Below are 19,365 nucleotides of genomic sequence, written 5' to 3'. Positions count from 1 at the left end.
GATTAAATTTTATTATTTTATGAATATAAAAATAATGCAAAATTGGCAAAAAATAAAAACCTATACTTCAATTGTTATATTGCCAACACTTTATCGGCGTTCTGCGCCTATGTTATCGATTGCAATTGCATCCATGTAAACACTCATCTCTAGCAGAAATGGTCGCGATTTTTGCAAATTTTTAATTTACTGTGATAACAATGATTAATACGGCTAAATACTTTGCGCTTTTGGAGAATTTAAAGTTCAATAAGGCTCTAGGTAATTGGGTAGAAATATGTTAATACCTTCTACCACTTTAGTAATGCTATCATTGCAGCAAATAAGGCAAATAACTCCGAAACTCCAGATGCATTGGCCAGCAACCTGCTTATATTACAAAAATATGCCAATCTTGAGGTGGATCAGCAATTGCAAGAATTATGCGTGGAATATAAGTTAACAGCCGAGCAGAAATCCACTATAGATCCAGGGATAGAACCCACTATATCCTATATAGTGAGACTGCAACATGTGCTTTATTCGATCACCAAGAATATTAATTTTCATAGCGACGCAAAGGAGGACCTTATATCAGTGGCACACCTCAAACTTTGCATCCAGGCTACCCAGGAATTGTCTTACTACTCACTTCGATGTCAGCTTCACGAGGATTTCTACAAGTCGCCTATATTTCATGAGGTTCAAGGCAAATTCAAAGCAAATCCTTCCCTGCTTCTCCTCAGCATTCAACTCTTTGTAAATCTACTACCCATTCGGCAGTTTCACATTGCAAACTCCATGGAGCTAGTGCAAAGGGATCTCCTGGCGGCCATTCTGAGTCTACGTGTTCAGGAGGATTCTGAGCATCTGGATAAGGCCATTTCCTACCTCTGGCAACAGGAATCCAAGGCAGATTTCTTTCGCCACATATTGCTCTTGAAAGCAACTCCCCTCTGCACTTCTTTGGCCAAATTGTTGCACAATCAACTCCTGGGAAAACTAAACTCACCCCAAGGATTTGGAAGCTTTGTGGATGCGCTGCAACAAACTCCCAATGTTAGTCCTACGAGAAATGCGGAAATAGTTGCTAGCATTGTGGCTCGAAAAGGATTCACTCAACTGGCCCAACAGAAGATGATTCTCCAAGTGCTGGAGTATTGTAAATTCTACCTCCAAGATGCGGACAAAATGTGTGCCGGCATCCTTTCTTTAAGAAGGCTCTACGATTTAAATGAAACAAATCAGAATCAGATCAGGGAAATTTTATCAAACGACTGGAAAACCCTTACAAACCCAGAAGATGTCATTAGTGGCCTCATCTTAATGGATCACCAGGAACTCTGCAATTGCATTCTCCTGTGGCAGCAACTATTCTGCTCCTCCAGCGTGGCTTGCTTACCCAGTAATTTACTAATTCCTTACCTTCCACTGCTGCTTCAACTCTACGACAGTTTACCTCTGGAACTACCAGCAACGGCGCAACTTTCTGGAATCATCTCACGTTGTTTGGATAACAGAGATCGGGAAAAGGAGTTGCCTGAAATTCTCAAAAGGTTGTTTGCGTGGGAAATTGAAGAGGAACCTCCTTGGAAGTGTCTTCATCCAAGAACTCTTATCCTGCCCTCTGCAAACTTCAATCAAGTTCAGGCTAAAGTGGCTCACAAGGAACACCAAGCAGATCATGATATGGGCAGGATATTGCCTGGACTGCTTGTATCAGGCTCTCATCATTCCCTTACCTGCAATGTTTTCCTGGCCCTTTTGGGTCTTATGAGCAACCAGTTAAAGGAGAAGAAGCCTTTAGCCAGTGTAGATTTCATTTCCTCAGAAACTGAACTCAAGGACTTTCTGCACTCCAAGTATCAAATAAAGCTGGATTTACTTATTGCACTTAACCAAATGGTGGCCCACCAACCATTGAGAGCTCAGCTAGCCCTGCACACCAAGGAGTTTTTGCTTATATTAAAGGATTTATTACTGAACCGATCTGCAAACCAAGAGACGACGGACCATATGTTACTTCTCGTTCTAAATCTTTTGCAGGAACTTCTTGAGGGCAGTGAGGATATTCGGCTCTCAGAAAGCAGTTCAGAACTGAAGGAGCAACTGCAGCAGTTGGGTGGCCAGTCCTCCAATCCTCTCATCCAGCAATCTGTACAATCGCTGCTTACATTAATCAAAGGGGCTTGGCGACCAAGTGAAGCTGTAAAAATACAACCCTTTCAAAAAGCTCGCTCCCTGATAGAAGAGAAGCAGTCCCACCTGCAGGTTTATGGCATTCAGATGATAATGGACTTGGTAAAGAAAAGGGATCCCGCAACCATGGCGCAGGGCCATCTTATAATAGCTTTGGCTTTGACCACTCTTAAGGATAAGGAATCCTACACCTTCCTTAATTGTGTTAGGCTCTTTGTGTCGTTGGTTCATGTGATGGAGTCCGAAGTGCTGGACAAGCTGAGTGACGAATACCTTTCGGATACAGCTGAGTTAGACTACCGATTGGTTGTTGGTGAAGCTATCCTGAAAGTGTCACAGGAGTTAGGTAAGAAACAATTGGGCATAAATGTTTAAACACAGATTGTCATTCTAGTTCCTTTTAGGTCCTCTTTGCTATCGATACAAGGCTGTACTTCTTAATTGCTTCATGCATGGATCCCGCTCTCCGGTTCCCGAATTACGGATGTCAGCGTTCGCCAATCTCGCCCAGCTTTGTCGTCTCTTGGCCTATCAGGTTCAAAACTTCTTCCAGGAGCTACTTCAACTGGTAAACAACGAATTATCTACGGGAGGCTATGTGCCTTCTAAGCGAGCAGCAGTCTTGGTTTTAGCTGAACTGTTAAATGGCATGGACAATCTGCTGGACTACCAGGAAATGCTTCTTCCCATTTATCGGCTTTTGAGGGCCATCGAAGCGGAGGAGTCCTGTGACCCTCAAATGCGTCTGCATGCAGCAAATGGTTTGAAAATATTGAACGAAAAGTGCCGAAAAATGATTCAATCTAGCTTGGAGGAGAACTCTTTACAAAAACAGATCAAGGTGCTGGGCATCAAGGACAAGGTTTCGCCTCAAAGGAAGAACCGACACATCCTCGAACTAAATTAAAAGTTAGCTTTAAAAATAGTCAAAACTTCTTTAATTGTTAGTTTTAATACAAAATATATATAAAAGCAAAATGCAAAATATACAGATCAGTAGTTTACTGATACCCTATAAAGGCAGAATTTTGGGCATATTGTGATTTGCAGATAATTTTGGTCTATTGCTTGGTTTTTTTTTTTAGGATTTTCGCTATCACTTGCCGATGGAGAACTCAGTCTCGATCTTGTCGGCTATCATCTTGGCGATGGCCAGACTGCTGGTCGCGCCCGGCGACGGTGCATTTCTGCAGTGGAGCACCCGCTTGGCCAGCGGTCCTGATCCCTCGCCACGATCAAAGACAAAGTCGTCCACCAGATTGCCCTGCAGATCCATGGCCTGGGCACGCACTCCTGCGGGGCCGCGCTGGATGTCGTACTCTGTGATGTCCGGGATGTACTTTTGCAGCGCCTTGATTTGCAGGATTGATGAACCACGACTTGGACATCTCGCTCAGCCCGAAGCCGATGTATTTACTGGCCATCTTAACGAAGCCCGGATAGCGCAGGGCGTCGAATAGTTCGAAAAGATTAATGTCCCCCCAGCTGAAAGGCGGAGAAACAGCGAAGTGGTCAGTAGAGTCCTTGCCAAAATGTCCAATGACAAAATAAGACTTACGTGTAATCCCTCTCGCTTCAGGGCCAGTACGGCATTTGGTCCCAGCCAGACGGACCCGTCCATTCGCGGCGTGAAGTGAACTCCCAGGAAGGGGAAGCGTGGATCGGGCACCGGATAAATATTACCCTTGACCATATGCTGCTTCTCCTTGCTCAGCAGCAAGTACTCCCCGCGGAACGGCACAATCCGGGGATCTCTGGGGCACCCCTGTCTTCTCAGCCAGCAGATCGGATTGCAAGTCCACCGCAGGTCAGGACGTTCTTGGTGCGCACCGTCTGTCCGGGTGTAGCGCCATGAATGGTCACCGGGTAATCGGTGCCCTCCTTGGTCTCGCTGAACTTGCTGACATTGAAATCCAGGAAGATGTCACCACCGGAACGTTTGAAATCCTGGCCATAATGCTGAGTAACCAGCCCCCAGTCAACAATTCCGGTGTGCGGACTGTGGAGAGCCTTTAGCCCCTGGCAGTAAGGTTCGATCTCCTGGATCTCACTGCCTTCGATCATCCTCAGGTCCGGAACATTGTTGGCAATGCCACGCTTCTCCAGATCCTCCAGCAGCTTCACCTCCTTCTCATCTGTGGCCACTATCAGTTTGCCGGTCTTCTTGTACGGGATCTTGTGCTCATCCAAATAGGCGTACGCCAAGTGCATGCCCTCCACACAAAGGCGGGCTTTCAGGGTTCCAGGCTTATAGTAAATGCCGGCATGGATGACTCCGGAGTTGTGTCCACTCTGGTGCTTTGCCAGCTTCGACTCTTTTTCCAAGATTGCCACTTTCAGGGTAGGATGACGCAGGAGAATCTCTCGGGCAGAGGCAGCGCCCACAATACCACCACCAACCACAACCAGATCATAATCTCTGAGGGGAAGAGTATACAAATACGATAATAACCACACACCATAATTGAGTAGGTTTCGGCTTTTGAAATCACATAAAAAATACGTACTTCGAAAATTTATAAATATTTTATGATGATTTTTAGAATATGCATGTTGTTCCAATAAACGGGTTGGTTAAGCATTTAATTAAGTATTATTAAGGACTATTAATGTCTGAATGAAGAAGCTATCTTATGACCGTAAATAATAGTTGTATCTGCAAACGATGAAAAGTATCTGAATCCGCAAACCGTTAAAAGCATCTGAAGATCGGAACACACCCGAAATTGAGAGAGTCTTATCGGATGCCAATGAGACTTACCTGCAGGTCGTTGAGCTGTTTCGTTTTTGGGTCGCTACCTGGGCAGCGGAGTAGTGGGGCGTGGCTACGCCCACATTTAGCAGTCCCCGCCGCACTCCCGGTACCAACATTCGCACCTGTGACATTTCTCTTGCTTTCTCCTTTCACCACCCTCACACACGAATACAATTCGGATTTTTCGCCAGTCGAACAAAGACCTTGCTTGACCTTGCCTTCTCCTGCGCCAAATTGTGCGTACAGACCGCCTCCGAGCGTATCGACAGACTGAAGCTCTCCGTGAGGCAAGAGAAAATAAATATGTTCACGGGACGAGCATCTGGGCGTTTTTGGGGCCGGGGGACAGTCATAAACGCGCTAATTGATAAGTGTGACGGATTACTGATAAAGTGGGTGGTGGGGTAGACCAGATGTGTCAGCTGTTTTTTTGTTGATAAGCTTTAATGTGGCCAGCTGACCAATTTACGATTTAATCGTTAGTCAACACTTAAACTAGCTAAAAAAAAAGCTAAATCCCATCTCAACAAACCATATGCAGCACTTTACAGCACTGCTTATGGCAGAAGCAAAACAATAACAGCTGATCGGCAAACATTTTATAAACAAAACACTAGAATTTAAACATTAATTTTGATTACCTGGTCAAATAAAACTCCAAAGATGCCGGCCCACTGCGCCGTAATAAATTGCAGCCATAAATATGTGCACGCCGGCAGCATTTCCTTCCACAGGTTAGAAAAACAAATTTTCCTACTGGAATTTACCCCAACTCCATTTCTCTTCAAGATTCCCTTTTAAACGGAAAGATCTCCTCCAGAAGTGGAAGGACTTTACGCAAAGAAGTGGTCAGTGGATGCCCTCCAAATGGAGTGCATTGTGCAGTCGTCACTTTACCGATGAGGACTTCAATTGCAGTAATAACAGGAAAACACTCAAAAAGAGTGCCGTGCCCTCAGTTAGAGTTCCGGAAGAGGACTCTCAGCATGTGCATTTGCTACAGGTGTCCCCCGGCAGCAGGCCAAACCACAAACAAACCCTCGCCAGTGCCGCCGAATCACCGGCAACAGGTGTTAAAGCCACTTGTCGCTTTTGTGGCTCCTCCGCCACCAATTGCTCCTCGTTCGACAAGAGTTTCGAGCTTTTTGGCATGATTCAGAAGTGCTTTCCTACGCTCCAGATCCTGCAGGACGACACTTTGCCCAAGGATATATGCAAGGAGTGCTGTCTGCTACTGGAGCGCTTTTCCCAATTCATCGATGTGGTGATGCTGGCGCAAAGTGAACTGCAGAGGAAATATCGTCGCCAGTTGAAGATCAAACAGGAACCGCTTGTCCGTGTGAAACAGGAGGCCTGCGACAATCTGGATAATCTGTTCCCCGACGAATTGGACATGGGCTTGGAGCAGGACGAGGGCTGCGATCAGGAGGAAACGGAGCAAAAGTTCCAGTTCTGCGATTTTCCCATGCTCAACTCCCAGGACATTATCAACAACTGTGATATCATGGAGATCATCAACCTAGATGATCCCTTCATAAACATTCCGGACGACGCGGATGTGGGCCAGTCGGAGAGAGTGCAACCCGGAAGAACGGCTAATGAAATGCTGCAAAATGAACTCCTGACCGAGGAGCACAATTACGCCAAAGAGGAGTGGCAACTTCCTCCGCATCAGTACAAAACTGAGAAGGTGGAGGGGGCGGAAACGGCACCAGATATCGGTCCTCCGCTTGCCGATCCGCCACCGCTTCAGGATCTTATACCTCCCCTTTCTGCACCTGAACCCAGGTCCTGCAAACCCATTGTGACCAACGTGAGCCAGATACCCAATCCTTTGATCTGCGAACTGCTGCCACCACCAGCTCCTCCCACTTCAGTCAAGCCCAACATTGTAGTGCTAAACGATAGTGTGGTCGAATCCTCAGCTGCCTTTCGGCTGCACAACTGCACTTGTGCTCTGCTAAATTTATAACTATAGATAGTTTAAATCAGCATTATACCCATTGCCACAGCAATATTACACCTATGGTGAGTGTTCCTCCAATGAATATTAGCCTGTCCAGCTTGCCTTTGAACCCTCCCATGAAACTGGAGGGCAATAGGGGATTTGTGGCAACCGAACAATTGGATTACTGGCAGCCAGGATGGCAGAATAGTCCCATATCCACGCAACCTAGAAAAAAGATTGACATACTGGACATGCAAAGCAGTTTCATGCATCATAAGGACCTCATCTCCACAGCTACCCAACTAACAGCACCTGTTCTCGATCCTCAGCTAGATGTAGCGACCGCTAACTACGCTAAACTGGCTGCTAAATATCGGAAATTGCATCTGAAATGCCAGAAAAATGAAAACTTCTAGGAAGAAGCATCGAAAATCGTTCGATTGCCGGATATGCAGGAAAAGATTTTCCAGTTTAAGAAAGTTACACCACCATCGTCGTATAGAAGCACACTTCGTTAAGCTAATACCTAACTTTTTCGCTCGCTGTTGTGGTTGCTTGAAGTTATTTCGATCCCGCTTGGGACTTCGGCAGCATATGCGGTACATTTGTCAATCGATGTCGCTCAGAAACCATCGCCGTATTCAGAGCTTCAAATGCCGCCACTGCCAGGCCATCGCCTTTGCCCACTGGCGCCTGTACCGTCGTCACGAAGTCAATTGCAGGCCCAAAAAATCAAAAACCAAGGACCAGATGTCAATGAATTCCAAAAAGAAAGTCACGCCTGCCCAGATTTTTGTGTGCAATATTTGTAAAAAGTCATTTGGATCGCTGAACGGACTCCGCCAGCATAACATCACCCACTCGACGGAGCGGCAGCACAAGTGCGGCATCTGCGAGCGAGTCTTCAAGCGACGCAACGGACTATCCCAACACATTAAGGGCTACCACCTGCAGCTCAAGCCGCACGAGTGTCCCGTCTGCCAGCATCGCTATGCCCTGAAATGCGATATGCTGAGGTGCAGACATTCCCTCCGAAAAGGGCCAAACGCCGGTGAGTAAGAGGAAGACCAGAACGTGAAAGAAAAATGGACATTACTATCAGCAAAAATGCTTGATCAATGGCTATGGCCTTCAAAGTAAGTCAAGTTTCAAAATATGAAGATATAACTCCACTAAAAATTCTTCTCAACAGATGCTCTATTATTACACATGGACTTCTTATACTTGGCTCTGGATCTTCATGTCAGCAGTAGCATAAAGCCACTCCATGGGGTACTTAGTTGTTGGTCTCACACTATAGCCCCGAAGGTGATAAAGAGTTCGCAGCGTGTAGGAAATTGAGGCATGCCACAAGCTCAGATGACAAAGTTAATTGATGTAACAACACATTGGAAATGCGCTTGAATAATGAGGAACAAGGTTTCAAAACTTTTTAAAGCTTAAAATAAACATTTAAAAGCATTAAAATCATTTTGTATTATATACATTTATTTATTTAAATTGCAGTATAAGTTTGTGTTAAACGCTCTCTAAAAGTACGTGTATTTTCTTGTGTATTCGTATTTAATGCATTAGTATTGCTTTAATTGCTAACATTAAACATGAAATACTGTAATCGAAACTTAATTGCATATTCCACATATGTATGTATTCCAACTTAGTACAACTGAAGCTAAGACTGACTGCCAACGTAGGTTTTGTATGTACAAAGTAGGTTGAATTTCACGAATTGATTTGCTTAACGTAGCTATCGATTTCCGTTTTTATTAACAAAATTAAAACGAAGAAAATAAAAATGGCACTACAAGTACAAAATCATAATAAGGTAAAAAAACATAGATTTTGGGCAACCGTCAAGGGTAAACGTAGTTCAACAAAGATATTTTGCGCAACACCAAACAATAAAATAGGTCTTAAACTAAAACATTTTTCACTTAACTAAAGGTTAACTATAAATACGCTTTTGGTATGATCGTTATCTATGTACGCATGTATGCTTATGTGAGGGCTAGAGTGGCTCGATTTGGTTGGATTATAAAAAATATATATTAGGAATTAAACGTTATAAATGAATAAGTTAAAGTTAAGTTATAGGTAGTTTCGAATTTGAAATACGGTGATGAAAAAAATTATTACTTTATGTTGTCCAAAGATAACATTCAATTCCTATGATGTTTTAGCCAGCAAATCGAGTGTATATGTATGGGGCGATTATTATGGATATTATTACTGTATGTGATGCTTGAAAAATGCCTTCTGCTTGTAAGAAGCGTATCCTCTTCTCCCGGGATCAGTGCCACATTCGATTAACCTACGCCAGATAATTACGCGCTAGACTACGGGGAAGTAAATCAATACTCTACTGGAAGACCGCCGCCCGCTGCTGGAACTGCTGGCGCCTCTGGGCCCGCTCCTCTTCCTCTCGCCGGCGATCCTCCTGCTCTGCCCGGATCTCATCGTGGAACTTATTCGTTCGCAACTGCTGCTCAATTTTCGCCTCGAAGAAGTTCTTGGCTCCGCTCACGCCCACCTGCTCCACATCGATTTCGGTGAGTCGGGCCAGCTGATTAAGCCCAGAATCTGAATCCAGTTCACCGGCCTGGGCCTTCCTGAAGATCAGCAGGAACTCCCGGAACGAGATCTTTCCATCGTTATCCTCGTCCACTTCGGCAATCATCTGTTTGAGTCCCAAATGGGTCTGCGGTGCACCCAGCTTCTCCATCATGAACTTCAGCTCCTGCAGATCCAAGAAACCATCGCGAGCCGTATCGTACCTGGAAAAAACGAAAGAAAAAACATGCAAATCAATTAGTCAGCAGTCAGAGAATCGACAACGGAGAAGGGTGAGAGAATATCGAGAAATTTAACTGGTCATTGACCAACCGCGAGACACGAGACTGTCCGCAGGCTGCCAATGTCGGGGATTAGCAATCGATAGTGCAAACGTGGGTGCACTGGCGTCAGAGGTCGCATGGCTCGATGTTTGCGAAAATTGTAGGGCGCAGGGGTTTTTTGGGGGGCCTTGCGGTTGGCAAGCAACCCAATTTCAGGCAAAATTTGCAAACAACAGCGACGGACGAGACAATAGCACCAAGGAGCCGACCCATAAATTACACGAAATCATGTAATCTGCAAGCCAAATCAGGTGCCTTAAATTGTTTGGTAAAGGTGATCGGATAATATTAGTGGTATTGACATAAGTAACTTATAAAACAAACAAAATATATTATTTCTTATGCTAATTCTTTTGTTTATTGTAACAGAGTTATTATAAATTTGTATTTTTGTAATAATTATTTTTTATTTATTACCTATTTCGACTTTGGTTTGTATATTGCATCAAAACCAACCAAGAAAATATTTACAATTCTTTATTTTTAATTCATGTTATATATGTATTACTTTCAGCTATGATGAATCATGTTGATCTACAGTTCTGTTTACAATGATGTGGCGGCAAAAACTGACACTCTACCCCATCCTCCCTTTACGACAAAGTTTCGGAGAATTTCCCTCACGATTTCAGTTTGATTATCGCAAGTTCGACGACCGAAATCGGCAAGTCAAGAGTTCAAACTTCCGCCAAAGTGCGGGCAGGAAATCGCGATGGAAATGTAAATAAAACCCATTTACTATCTAATTGTGTAATATATTAAAAGAGAAAACGCAAGAAGCGCGCTGCTGTCGTCTGGATAAATCGCGTGTTGCTGCGGGCGGCAGATGAGCAACCATGTTGCGGAAACTAGTTGCACAGGCTCCCGAACCAGCGACCTTGCGAGCTAGCCGCCGAAGGATGCTGATGATCATCATCATGGAAACTAGTTAAACTAGTTGGGGCTCTGGCTATAAATACGCCGCCAAAAGGCAGCCAAGGAAGCAGCAACCTCTCAGTCACTCGTATGACAATAAATACCCATTACCCGCGAACGGATACACACAGATGAACAGCTCGTCGATGTTGTCGTCGTTACCCAATAGTCGCAACTTTCAGTTTCGATTTCTCGCTCGCCTAGAAGCCGCCACGTTATGACGAAATAGTAAATAGTATCTATTAGATTACACCGTGCAATTGAAGTTTCGCTTTCGTTTCATAAATAATTGAATCCGTATCGACAAATTGCGTGTCTTCGTGGGGGGAAAAAAAAACGAGAGTGAAAGTAATTAGCCGAGATGGAATGAAAATGGTATCATCTCAGGCGTGTCTGGCAATGATGGCTAGGTGTCACCACCACGACGCGTTTCGGCCACCATCCACGATGGGCAATTAACGGTGGCCAGTGTTACGCTATCGCCTCTTTAATTAACTCCAATTGCACTCTTTTCTTAAACCTCGGGTTGCGTCAATGTGACAATTGGTGGCACTTTTGCTTTTCGCCTGCCGGTTTCATGTTGTTTTCGTTCACATTAATCGAGGTGTTGTTGTCTGGCTTTCGTTTCAATTGCCGGTGGCTCACAATAGACGCCATAACGCCAACAACTTCAGCCGTTCGATTCAATTAATCAAGCCGCCGCTTGTGTTTATTAAATCATATATCATATCAATTTAGCACCAACGGGGGGTAGTCACTTGGATGGGATGCATTTTGATTCTTCCGTACAAATAAATCAAATTTTCACTAATGATTAACCAAATTGGCAAATAAGATTATGCAACTTTTTATATTCTCAGGTTTTGCAGAATTAAAATTACAATTAGATTTAAAATTTAAATTATTTAATGGACCCCTGAAGTATTCATAATAAGATTGAATTTTTCAGTTTATTTAAAAAAAATCTTAACTAAACAAACAAATTCCTTAAAATGAATTTGTATTTTCTTCAGTTATTTTTATAAACAAAATTGAAATTAAAATATATTTTTCCATGTACGTATTAAAAACACCTGCTGTGGCTTTGTGGCAACAACTCCCACCTCCCAAACTCCCACAGCCTCCCACCGCATTTAGCCTAATTTTTATTGATTGTTTTCATTCCAATGAATCGAACAACTTCACACTCCGAGGTTTTTGGGGGTGTCGTACATCTTTCTGCCCCATTGCATGTTGGCCCGATGTTGTTGTTGTTGTTGTTGTTGTTGTGGCAGGGCCATATGCTATATGCTATATATGCATGCGATTTTCATTTTCTTTATCGGTTTTTCGTGTACAGTTCAACAAATAACGGGGTCAGCTGGCCATTGTTATTGGTGTTGCCGTTTATGCCTGCCACAATTTGCATCGTAAATTTATCTATGCAAGTGCTTTGCCTGGTACTTTGTAAACAGCTGTGGTTACAATAATAGCAACGGCTAGTCAGAACACATCCCCTCTGTTTTGCTGGTTTGACATGTTTACATATTTTAAAATGCCTAAACATGTGGTTTCTAAAATTTTATGATTTAATTTTGTAACCGTTTAATTACTAGATTATAATGATCAAGTCTTTTGAAAAAGTTTTTTAGCACTAAATATTTGGAAACTATTTAAGCTATAAATGCAGTCTATAAAGGCACTATTAATTTGTTTATTTATTGTATTGCTAACAATTTACCCTTTGTTGTAACTAGCAAGTTGCAATTACTTTATTGAACACAGGTTTTCTCTATTAAGCGGCCTAATGCCTCGAAACTGCAGCTTCTATTGTGAATGGAGTTTGTGTGCCCTCGATGTGCAAGCGGGCTAATGCCAAAGGGAGCCCGATTTTGATGCAAACTCTAACGCTTTTGCAGTTAGAAACGCGTCAAGTTCTTGAACTTTATGGTAACGGTTAAACGACTGCTGCAGACGCTTAAAATGCACCGCATGTCTTCATAGGGCGGGTTTCATCACTATAGCGATGCGAAGTACTACAGAGTACCTTGTCTCTCATCTATTGTGGCCGAATCGAAACGAAAAATGTTCAAAAGCGCTGTCTTGCATACACAATCGCTTGTTTATATCGGCCGATGTTGGCCTGTTCGCCTGGATCGTCTCACTCACCTGACTGTTTTCTGTTTCGAAACCAAACATGCACCTGTGCACATTGCCTGCGCAAACAGCGGTATGTAAAATAGTAAATCAATAAATAAAAGACATGACTGGTAGGCTGAGGGGCTTGAATTTAACGGCCGCCATAAAGATCTGCGGTATTTAGCCAGGGGTTAATTGTATGAGTAATCGAGTCCGCATGTTTAAATAGGCACCTAAGCAACTAATGTATCTTTAGGTAAACTTAATTATAGATATATTCTGTTATTTCACCAGCTGAATTCTTTTCTATGACTTGAAACTAATTTATTACACCTGCTACTTATTTTTTTTTGTCAACATTTATTATTCAAAACTTCAAAAATAATAACAAATTAAGTCTACGTAATAACTGTTTTTCATAACACTATAACCTATTTGTGTAATTAAGCATGTAATTGAAATTTATTTGGCTTAAAGAAAAAAAAAATAAACATTATTGGACTTTTACTTGTTTACAAATTAGTAATACACTACTTGTACTTTTTTTCATACTGCCTTGGACGTGGAGTCTTTCTTCTAATGGGGGTCTTTCCCATCCTTTCCCAATTGCTCATGAAATGTGTATGGGAGATTCCCAAAATAAACTCGCCATATTTTGACATTTCGAAATTGGAGCAACCAGAGGCGATGGGAAGCGGGAAAAGATGCATTGCGTGGGTCGCCTCACTGATTATTTTTAGTTGCTGCAGGAAACAAGAAGCAGCAGTAGCAGCAACATCGAGTGCTTCTTATCGACACAGAAGTAAGCCAAACAAATAAACTGGACAATGAGTAAATGCAGTGACTAATTGCAGCAAGTTGGGGACACAATGACTGGATGAGTGATGATGATGCGTCGCTTGCTCGCACATAATTTGATATTTCCTCAATTGAGTGGACATCAGTCGACACTGAATCAGTAGCAACTACATTTGCGCATATGTACACACATTTGTGGTCAATCTAATAGGACTGCAGCGCCATGTCATAAGCATGTTAGCGATAGTTTAAGCGTTTGTCGGTCATATAATACTTAATGAAAATAAATGGAAATTTATTTAGTATATTGTAAGGAAGTTATTAAATTTGCTATAAAATTAATATGATTTGAGTTTGGAGGGAAATTAATATGATTTATGGCTGTCATATTTGTTATTTGATTAATTGAATCTTATAAAACTGAAATTTTTATATAACGTTTGAAAGTATGATACTTCCACTACCAGAAGGATTTTTCTAGCAACGTATTCCTAGCTAAAATAATTGTTCTATGGTAATCTAGCTTTGTCTGTTGAAGCTCTTCTTATTATTATGATTAATATTAATTTTTGAAACTTTAATGCTAATATCTTGCCCAAACATGTAACTGTCATCCCGCAACCGCAAAGCACGCAAACTGTAATCACAATGCGCACAATGAAGCGTCGATGGAAAGGAAGCGGGGGTCCACTGTCAGCCTGTCGTTGGCTTTCCTTTGTCAGCTAGTTTACTGTATGTTATTTTATATTATTTTATTTTATTTTTCTTTAGCATGTTTTTGTGTACATGCCAGACTGCCCGTCGCCTGCTCACTGCAATTCCACATCTTCATTTCGCCAGTTGCAATTTTTGGCCAAATGCAAAAAGGTCGTGCACATGTGCGCGGAAATAATTACAAGTGGAGGCTGTAGCCGGAAATGAGCGGGGTGTACGGATCGATAATGCATCGGTATCGATTGCCCGAAAACCAGCTTTCCAATGGTAGAGATTACCGAACCCAAAAAGAGCTGCATGCGAACAGCATTTTGTGCATAACAAGATTCGTGTCAATGAACCTAGACAAAGTGCGGCGAATGCAAATGCATTTGTGCGCAGAGAAAGTACTTCAAGAATTTACATGCAATTGTCCTGGAAAGCAACCCCTGGAATATTTAATTCGCATAAGTGCAGAGGGTGCTGTTAAGGGGTTATGCCCGAGTGATAATGGGTGGTGGCAATGGCAACTTAATTAAAAGTTCTCCTCGCCACAGTAGCCGCAATAAAAGCCCACACAGAAACGCAATTCCTCCCCCATTGTAAAGTGCCTTCGAGTACGTTACTTTTGTGTCCATGAACTCGAATTGTAAACTGTAACCAGAGCGACAACAGCCCACGATAGCACTGGCATCGATAGCACTAGGAACCCTTAACGGAAAAGGGGGAACAACAAGCTCTACGCCCACAGTGGTCACTCCTTATTTGGAAGCTCTTTTTTGCCGGGCTATTTATATTTGCCAATTAATTGAATTTTATGTTTTCTGCCAAATTAGCAGGGTTTGTGGGAGTATTAAATAACTACTAAATAATAATCTTGTAGCCTAATTGTAAGTCACTTTTGTTATAATAATAATTATAACTTTAACCATAACACTGGCAAAATTTGGTACGACTGCATTACCTAGATTGGCTACTTACAAAAAAAAAGGTTAGCGTTATTTAATTATTATTTATAAAGTAATCACTGTATGTAATAAAAAGCTTTATGCGGAATTGAATCAAATGTACATAATTACGAGAAGTAACATGCGTGGATATATAAACGTGGTGGTTGTTTTCATTCGAGCTTGACAAGGGATTTGTGCTTATCAACTCCTCAAATAAACAGACGATGTAGTTAGATTTACGCAGACGACAGACCTCCCCCATGATGGTTTATTTCGACAGACTTAAGGCGCCATAAAATGCATAATCGATATAATTCTGCAGTTTATCGCCTCCCGGAAGTTAAGGCCGCTATATATCTCTGAAATTCAGCAGACATCCGTGCGGAAAATGGCGTAGTATTACAAGGGGAAAACATGCAGGAAACTAAACCAAAGCCCAAGACGCTATAAAACAGCAATATGTACATTGCGTGAGCGATGATAAGGTTAGGCGGGGACGTAAAGTGTATAAAAATACGCTTTAATTGCACTAGGGCTTGGCCAGCAAAATGCTGGACTTTATCGTATTGGGAAGTTGCTCTGAAACTGTGACGTCTTGGTACAAATTTGTTTACATTTGCGTTTTCCATTTTGATTATCGGCAAGTTCGAAGAAACACGCTCACTCTGCTGAATCAGTTGCGATTTGTTTATACAAATTGCTTTGTAAAACAAATTCAATGCGTGACTCAGGCGGCGTTTTGCTTTCGATTCTCGAATGTATCGCTTCGCATGTTTTAATTAACCGTTCAGGTTTGAGCGCTTTAAATTTGCCAGTTTAGCACATCAATTTAAGTCGCCGGACGACCCAACGTGACTGGAAATGCCAAATGCCGCGGCACAAAGGCGCTACATTAGCCGGTTTTTTCTGTTTTGTTATTATTATTTAAAAGTTCCGACCGCAAGCTGAGCCAAGAAGATGGAGCCATCCGGGGGTAAAATGTCTGACATTTGGTCGAGTACGGAAAAAACGTTAAAGTCTAGGAAGGTAATTCAATAAAGTACGTGAGTAAATCCCAGACTGAATCCTCATAAAAAAAATTGTTAATGTCTTGAGATCTAGTCATGTTTGTATGAAAACATTTGCGTTTTTTTTTTTTGGGATCATAAGCTTTTTTTATCTGGACTGGAATGTCACATAAACATTCCCATTTCATTTAGAAGATTTTTTTTTACAGAATTTGAGAGAACCATCTTATCTCACATGAATATAGTGTTTTCTTTAAATTTGAAATAAAATAATGCTGTGATTATATATAAACATTATTGTCTTTGAGTATATAAACTCAAAGATTCTTTGGGTAGCTTATCAAAACCACTTTTAGCATTTCCTATAATTATACACCACAAAAAGACAATTGTCCATATCCAATCCTATTACCCATATTTGTATGCACACAACATTAGCTAATCGCAGACCAAAAGTCTCTTGTCTGTCTGCCATTTGTGGCTTATGCACCCAGTATTTCCCAGACTGCCTGGAGTTGTGTTTTTCTCAGTCTGCTTCGGTCTTTTTGGTGCTGGTGCATTACATTACAATTGCAGAACACGTTCGCATTGCCATAATGCAGGCTGTTTTCTTTTTGACAGTTTGCCAAAGCCCGAGGCTCTGACCCAAATCCAGAGGAACTGATTTTAGGGGAAGACTAGAGACCAAACAACCCGCTCTCAGTAAAAGTAATTGTCCAATTGGTTGGCCAATGCAGATGACAATCAAAATCAGTACTCATTCAACGCCTTCTAATCGCCGTTCGCATTCTTTCCTTATTGCTAGATGATTCAGCCTCACCTCAGGTGACTAAAGAGTTGAATCAGTAGAATCAGAAGTGACAGGTGCTTGGCAAATTTCAGCTAATCAGCATGAAAAATGAGATAATTCGGATGAGCCTTGATAACTTATCAGTCCAGACGGCCCTACGTGCCAACTACTTGAATTTAAATAACAATTCTAGAGACTTAATCTAACAGAAAACCATTGCGCAACACTGCTGCGGTTGATTGAGTGAAACCCGAGTCGGGTTATCATAAAAACGATCCACCACAAGACTAGGAAACTGGGGAAGGGAAAACCTCGGAAAACATTTCGTTTGCAAGGTGTCAGTTAGTCGACAGCTGACGTTGTCGGATGGGATGGTAATGCAAAACCGCACACAGGTACGGCATTATTACAGGTGATCTTTGATAACCTTTACCGCTATCTTCTAAACAACAAATTTTTTAACTTATAGTACCTTGATGAAAACTGAAAATTGATCCTAACCTTATGCAATTTCTGTACATTTAAATAAACCTATTGATGGGATAAGTTTAAGAGTCTCTGAGTTATCGACAAATTTTAAATTCGCTATTAAGTTATCTTTTGATTTCAACGATTTTGAAGTTTATGTCTATATATACTAAGAATTAAAAACATCCATTAGTGAAATTGGATTTAGTTACAGGGAATCGCACTTAGGGGAGCTGGCCTGTAGTGTAATAATTGAATCCGCCTGAAAGTGTTGGGGCAGAAAACCACTTTTGACTCATGATCCGCGCGGCGGGAGCACGACTTGGGAATAAGCCAGTGAGTGTGACAATATTGCTCCCCAAGTATTATACTTGTGAGTCATGCCCCATTGCTCTGAGGACCAGGGTGAAGGGGGGAGGCACCAAGGAGGGGCTGCAGTAAATGCAATTTAAATGCCCATTAGGCGCTTGAGTTTTATGTTGCCAACAAATGAGACGTGAATGTGGTGAGATGCCTGGGAAAGTGGCAATTGCAGGTGAAAGGAGTGCGAAGGTTACATCTTTCGACCGTATACACAACGAACAACCCTACAACAATTTTTAAATTTAGTAACAAGCATTTTTATTTGTAAAAAATATTAACATTTTATATTTAAATCTTTAAACTTTAAATACCCAACACTTTTAATCAAATAACAAAAATTATAACAAAATGTACAACGTTTCCTAACAGCTTTAGAAAAATTATAAATTATTTTAAAATTATAAATTATTGATAAACATTTTTTTTAAATAAATAATGAATAAGAGTAATAATTTAGGCAAATTGTTATTGTAATTATTTCAAATTTTCCACTGTAGTGAACAAAAAAAAACATTGTAAGTACAATCTTGAATTTAAAAGAAAAAGTTTCATATTTAAAAGATTTTATGCTTTTTATTTAAGCAAAGTTTGTTTAAAGAAACCTAAGTGTTTTTTAAGAAAAGTTAAGGTTACTCAGAATCGGCGGTATTGACTTACGTGTTGAAGGTCTTTTGGTAGTCCTTGATCTGCTTCCTGGAGAACTCGTGGAACTCGGTGTAGACGTTGACCACCTTAAAGGTGCGTGGGATCTCGATGCCCGCCTCCTGCGAGTCCATGATCTCCTGCCGCCGATTGAGAATGTGCGTCAGCTCGGAGCTGTCCGTGTTGGTGGTGCTGCTGGGGCTGTCCACGCTGTCCTTGTTGGAGGCCGAAGAGGCGTTCGAGGAAACTGACATGTTGTCGGCCTTTATTGACTTGCTTTGATGCGCTGGAATTTCACTGGTTCTCCTTCTCTTTTCTCCTTTTTGGCACACCCACGCAAAAAGGACAGCAAAAGAGACGTCGGGATACACACACAAATACAGTAAAACGACGGATGCGCCAGGAAAACACACACACACACTGCTTAGTCGAGGCGGGGGCGTGGCCTTGAGTCCTTTCTGACTTTGAAAAATAGAGTTTGCCAAGTGCGCTTTAAATGCCGGGTTTTTACTGCAGGTTGATTTATCTTATTGGACACTGGTTTTCCGCTTAAATTGCGCGCAGACTTCCGAACCTTCCGAATGTTGAAAAACGAATAGTGGGACCGTGGCCAAAACGTTCAAATATACATGCAGGCGCGGCGGCTTTTTTAGTGTGTGAGTGGCAAGGCATAAATACCAAAATCATGTAAAACTGCAACCGATAGTTGACAGTTGAAAATATCGTGTAGATTACATTAGTAAGCTGTAAAATACATTTCAATGCCAAGGAGTATGCCGGTATTGTGTAATTTTAAAATAACCGAAGAATGAATTAAAATTAATATTTTAAAAAGACATTTATTAC

At 41.8% G+C, this 19,365-nt stretch overlaps 4 protein-coding genes across 4 annotated transcripts; 2 read left to right on the top strand and 2 right to left on the bottom strand.

Moving 5' to 3' along the window:
• The first annotated feature begins 142 nt into the window (after positions 1-142).
• On the top strand, positions 143-3,197 carry LOC128262180 (transport and Golgi organization protein 6). Its single transcript, XM_052996285.1, has 3 exons — positions 143-261; positions 320-2,524; positions 2,583-3,197. Exons 1-3 carry the CDS (start codon positions 201-203, stop codon positions 3,083-3,085), a joined length of 2,769 nt encoding a protein of 922 aa, XP_052852245.1. The 5' UTR covers positions 143-200; the 3' UTR covers positions 3,086-3,197.
• On the bottom strand, positions 3,100-5,373 carry LOC128262229 (L-2-hydroxyglutarate dehydrogenase, mitochondrial). Its single transcript, XM_052996357.1, is given in 6 exon segments — positions 3,100-3,541; positions 3,543-3,669; positions 3,744-3,943; positions 3,945-3,974; positions 3,976-4,597; positions 4,940-5,373. Coding segments are annotated over 6 exon segments (1,371 nt in total). The 5' UTR covers positions 5,065-5,373; the 3' UTR covers positions 3,100-3,274.
• A 132-nt stretch (positions 5,374-5,505) lies between these two features.
• LOC128261326 (uncharacterized) lies at positions 5,506-8,719 on the top strand. The gene is given in 4 exon segments (XM_052994975.1): positions 5,506-5,667; positions 5,723-6,882; positions 6,885-7,276; positions 7,278-8,719. Coding segments are annotated over 4 exon segments (2,286 nt in total). The 5' UTR covers positions 5,506-5,596; the 3' UTR covers positions 7,941-8,719.
• On the bottom strand, positions 8,349-19,126 carry LOC128261327 (EF-hand domain-containing protein D2 homolog). Its single transcript, XM_052994976.1, has 2 exons — positions 18,535-19,126; positions 8,349-9,655 (listed from the first exon to the last, which is right to left on the bottom strand). Exons 1-2 carry the CDS (start codon positions 18,771-18,773, stop codon positions 9,241-9,243), a joined length of 654 nt encoding a protein of 217 aa, XP_052850936.1. The 5' UTR covers positions 18,774-19,126; the 3' UTR covers positions 8,349-9,240.
• Positions 19,127-19,365: the final 239 nt, after the last annotated feature.

This window comes from Drosophila gunungcola, unplaced genomic scaffold (assembly GCF_025200985.1).
Source record: "Drosophila gunungcola strain Sukarami unplaced genomic scaffold, Dgunungcola_SK_2 000001F, whole genome shotgun sequence".
Taxonomy (NCBI): domain Eukaryota; kingdom Metazoa; phylum Arthropoda; class Insecta; order Diptera; family Drosophilidae; genus Drosophila; species Drosophila gunungcola.
This window is presented reverse-complemented; position numbering and strand designations above follow the sequence as displayed.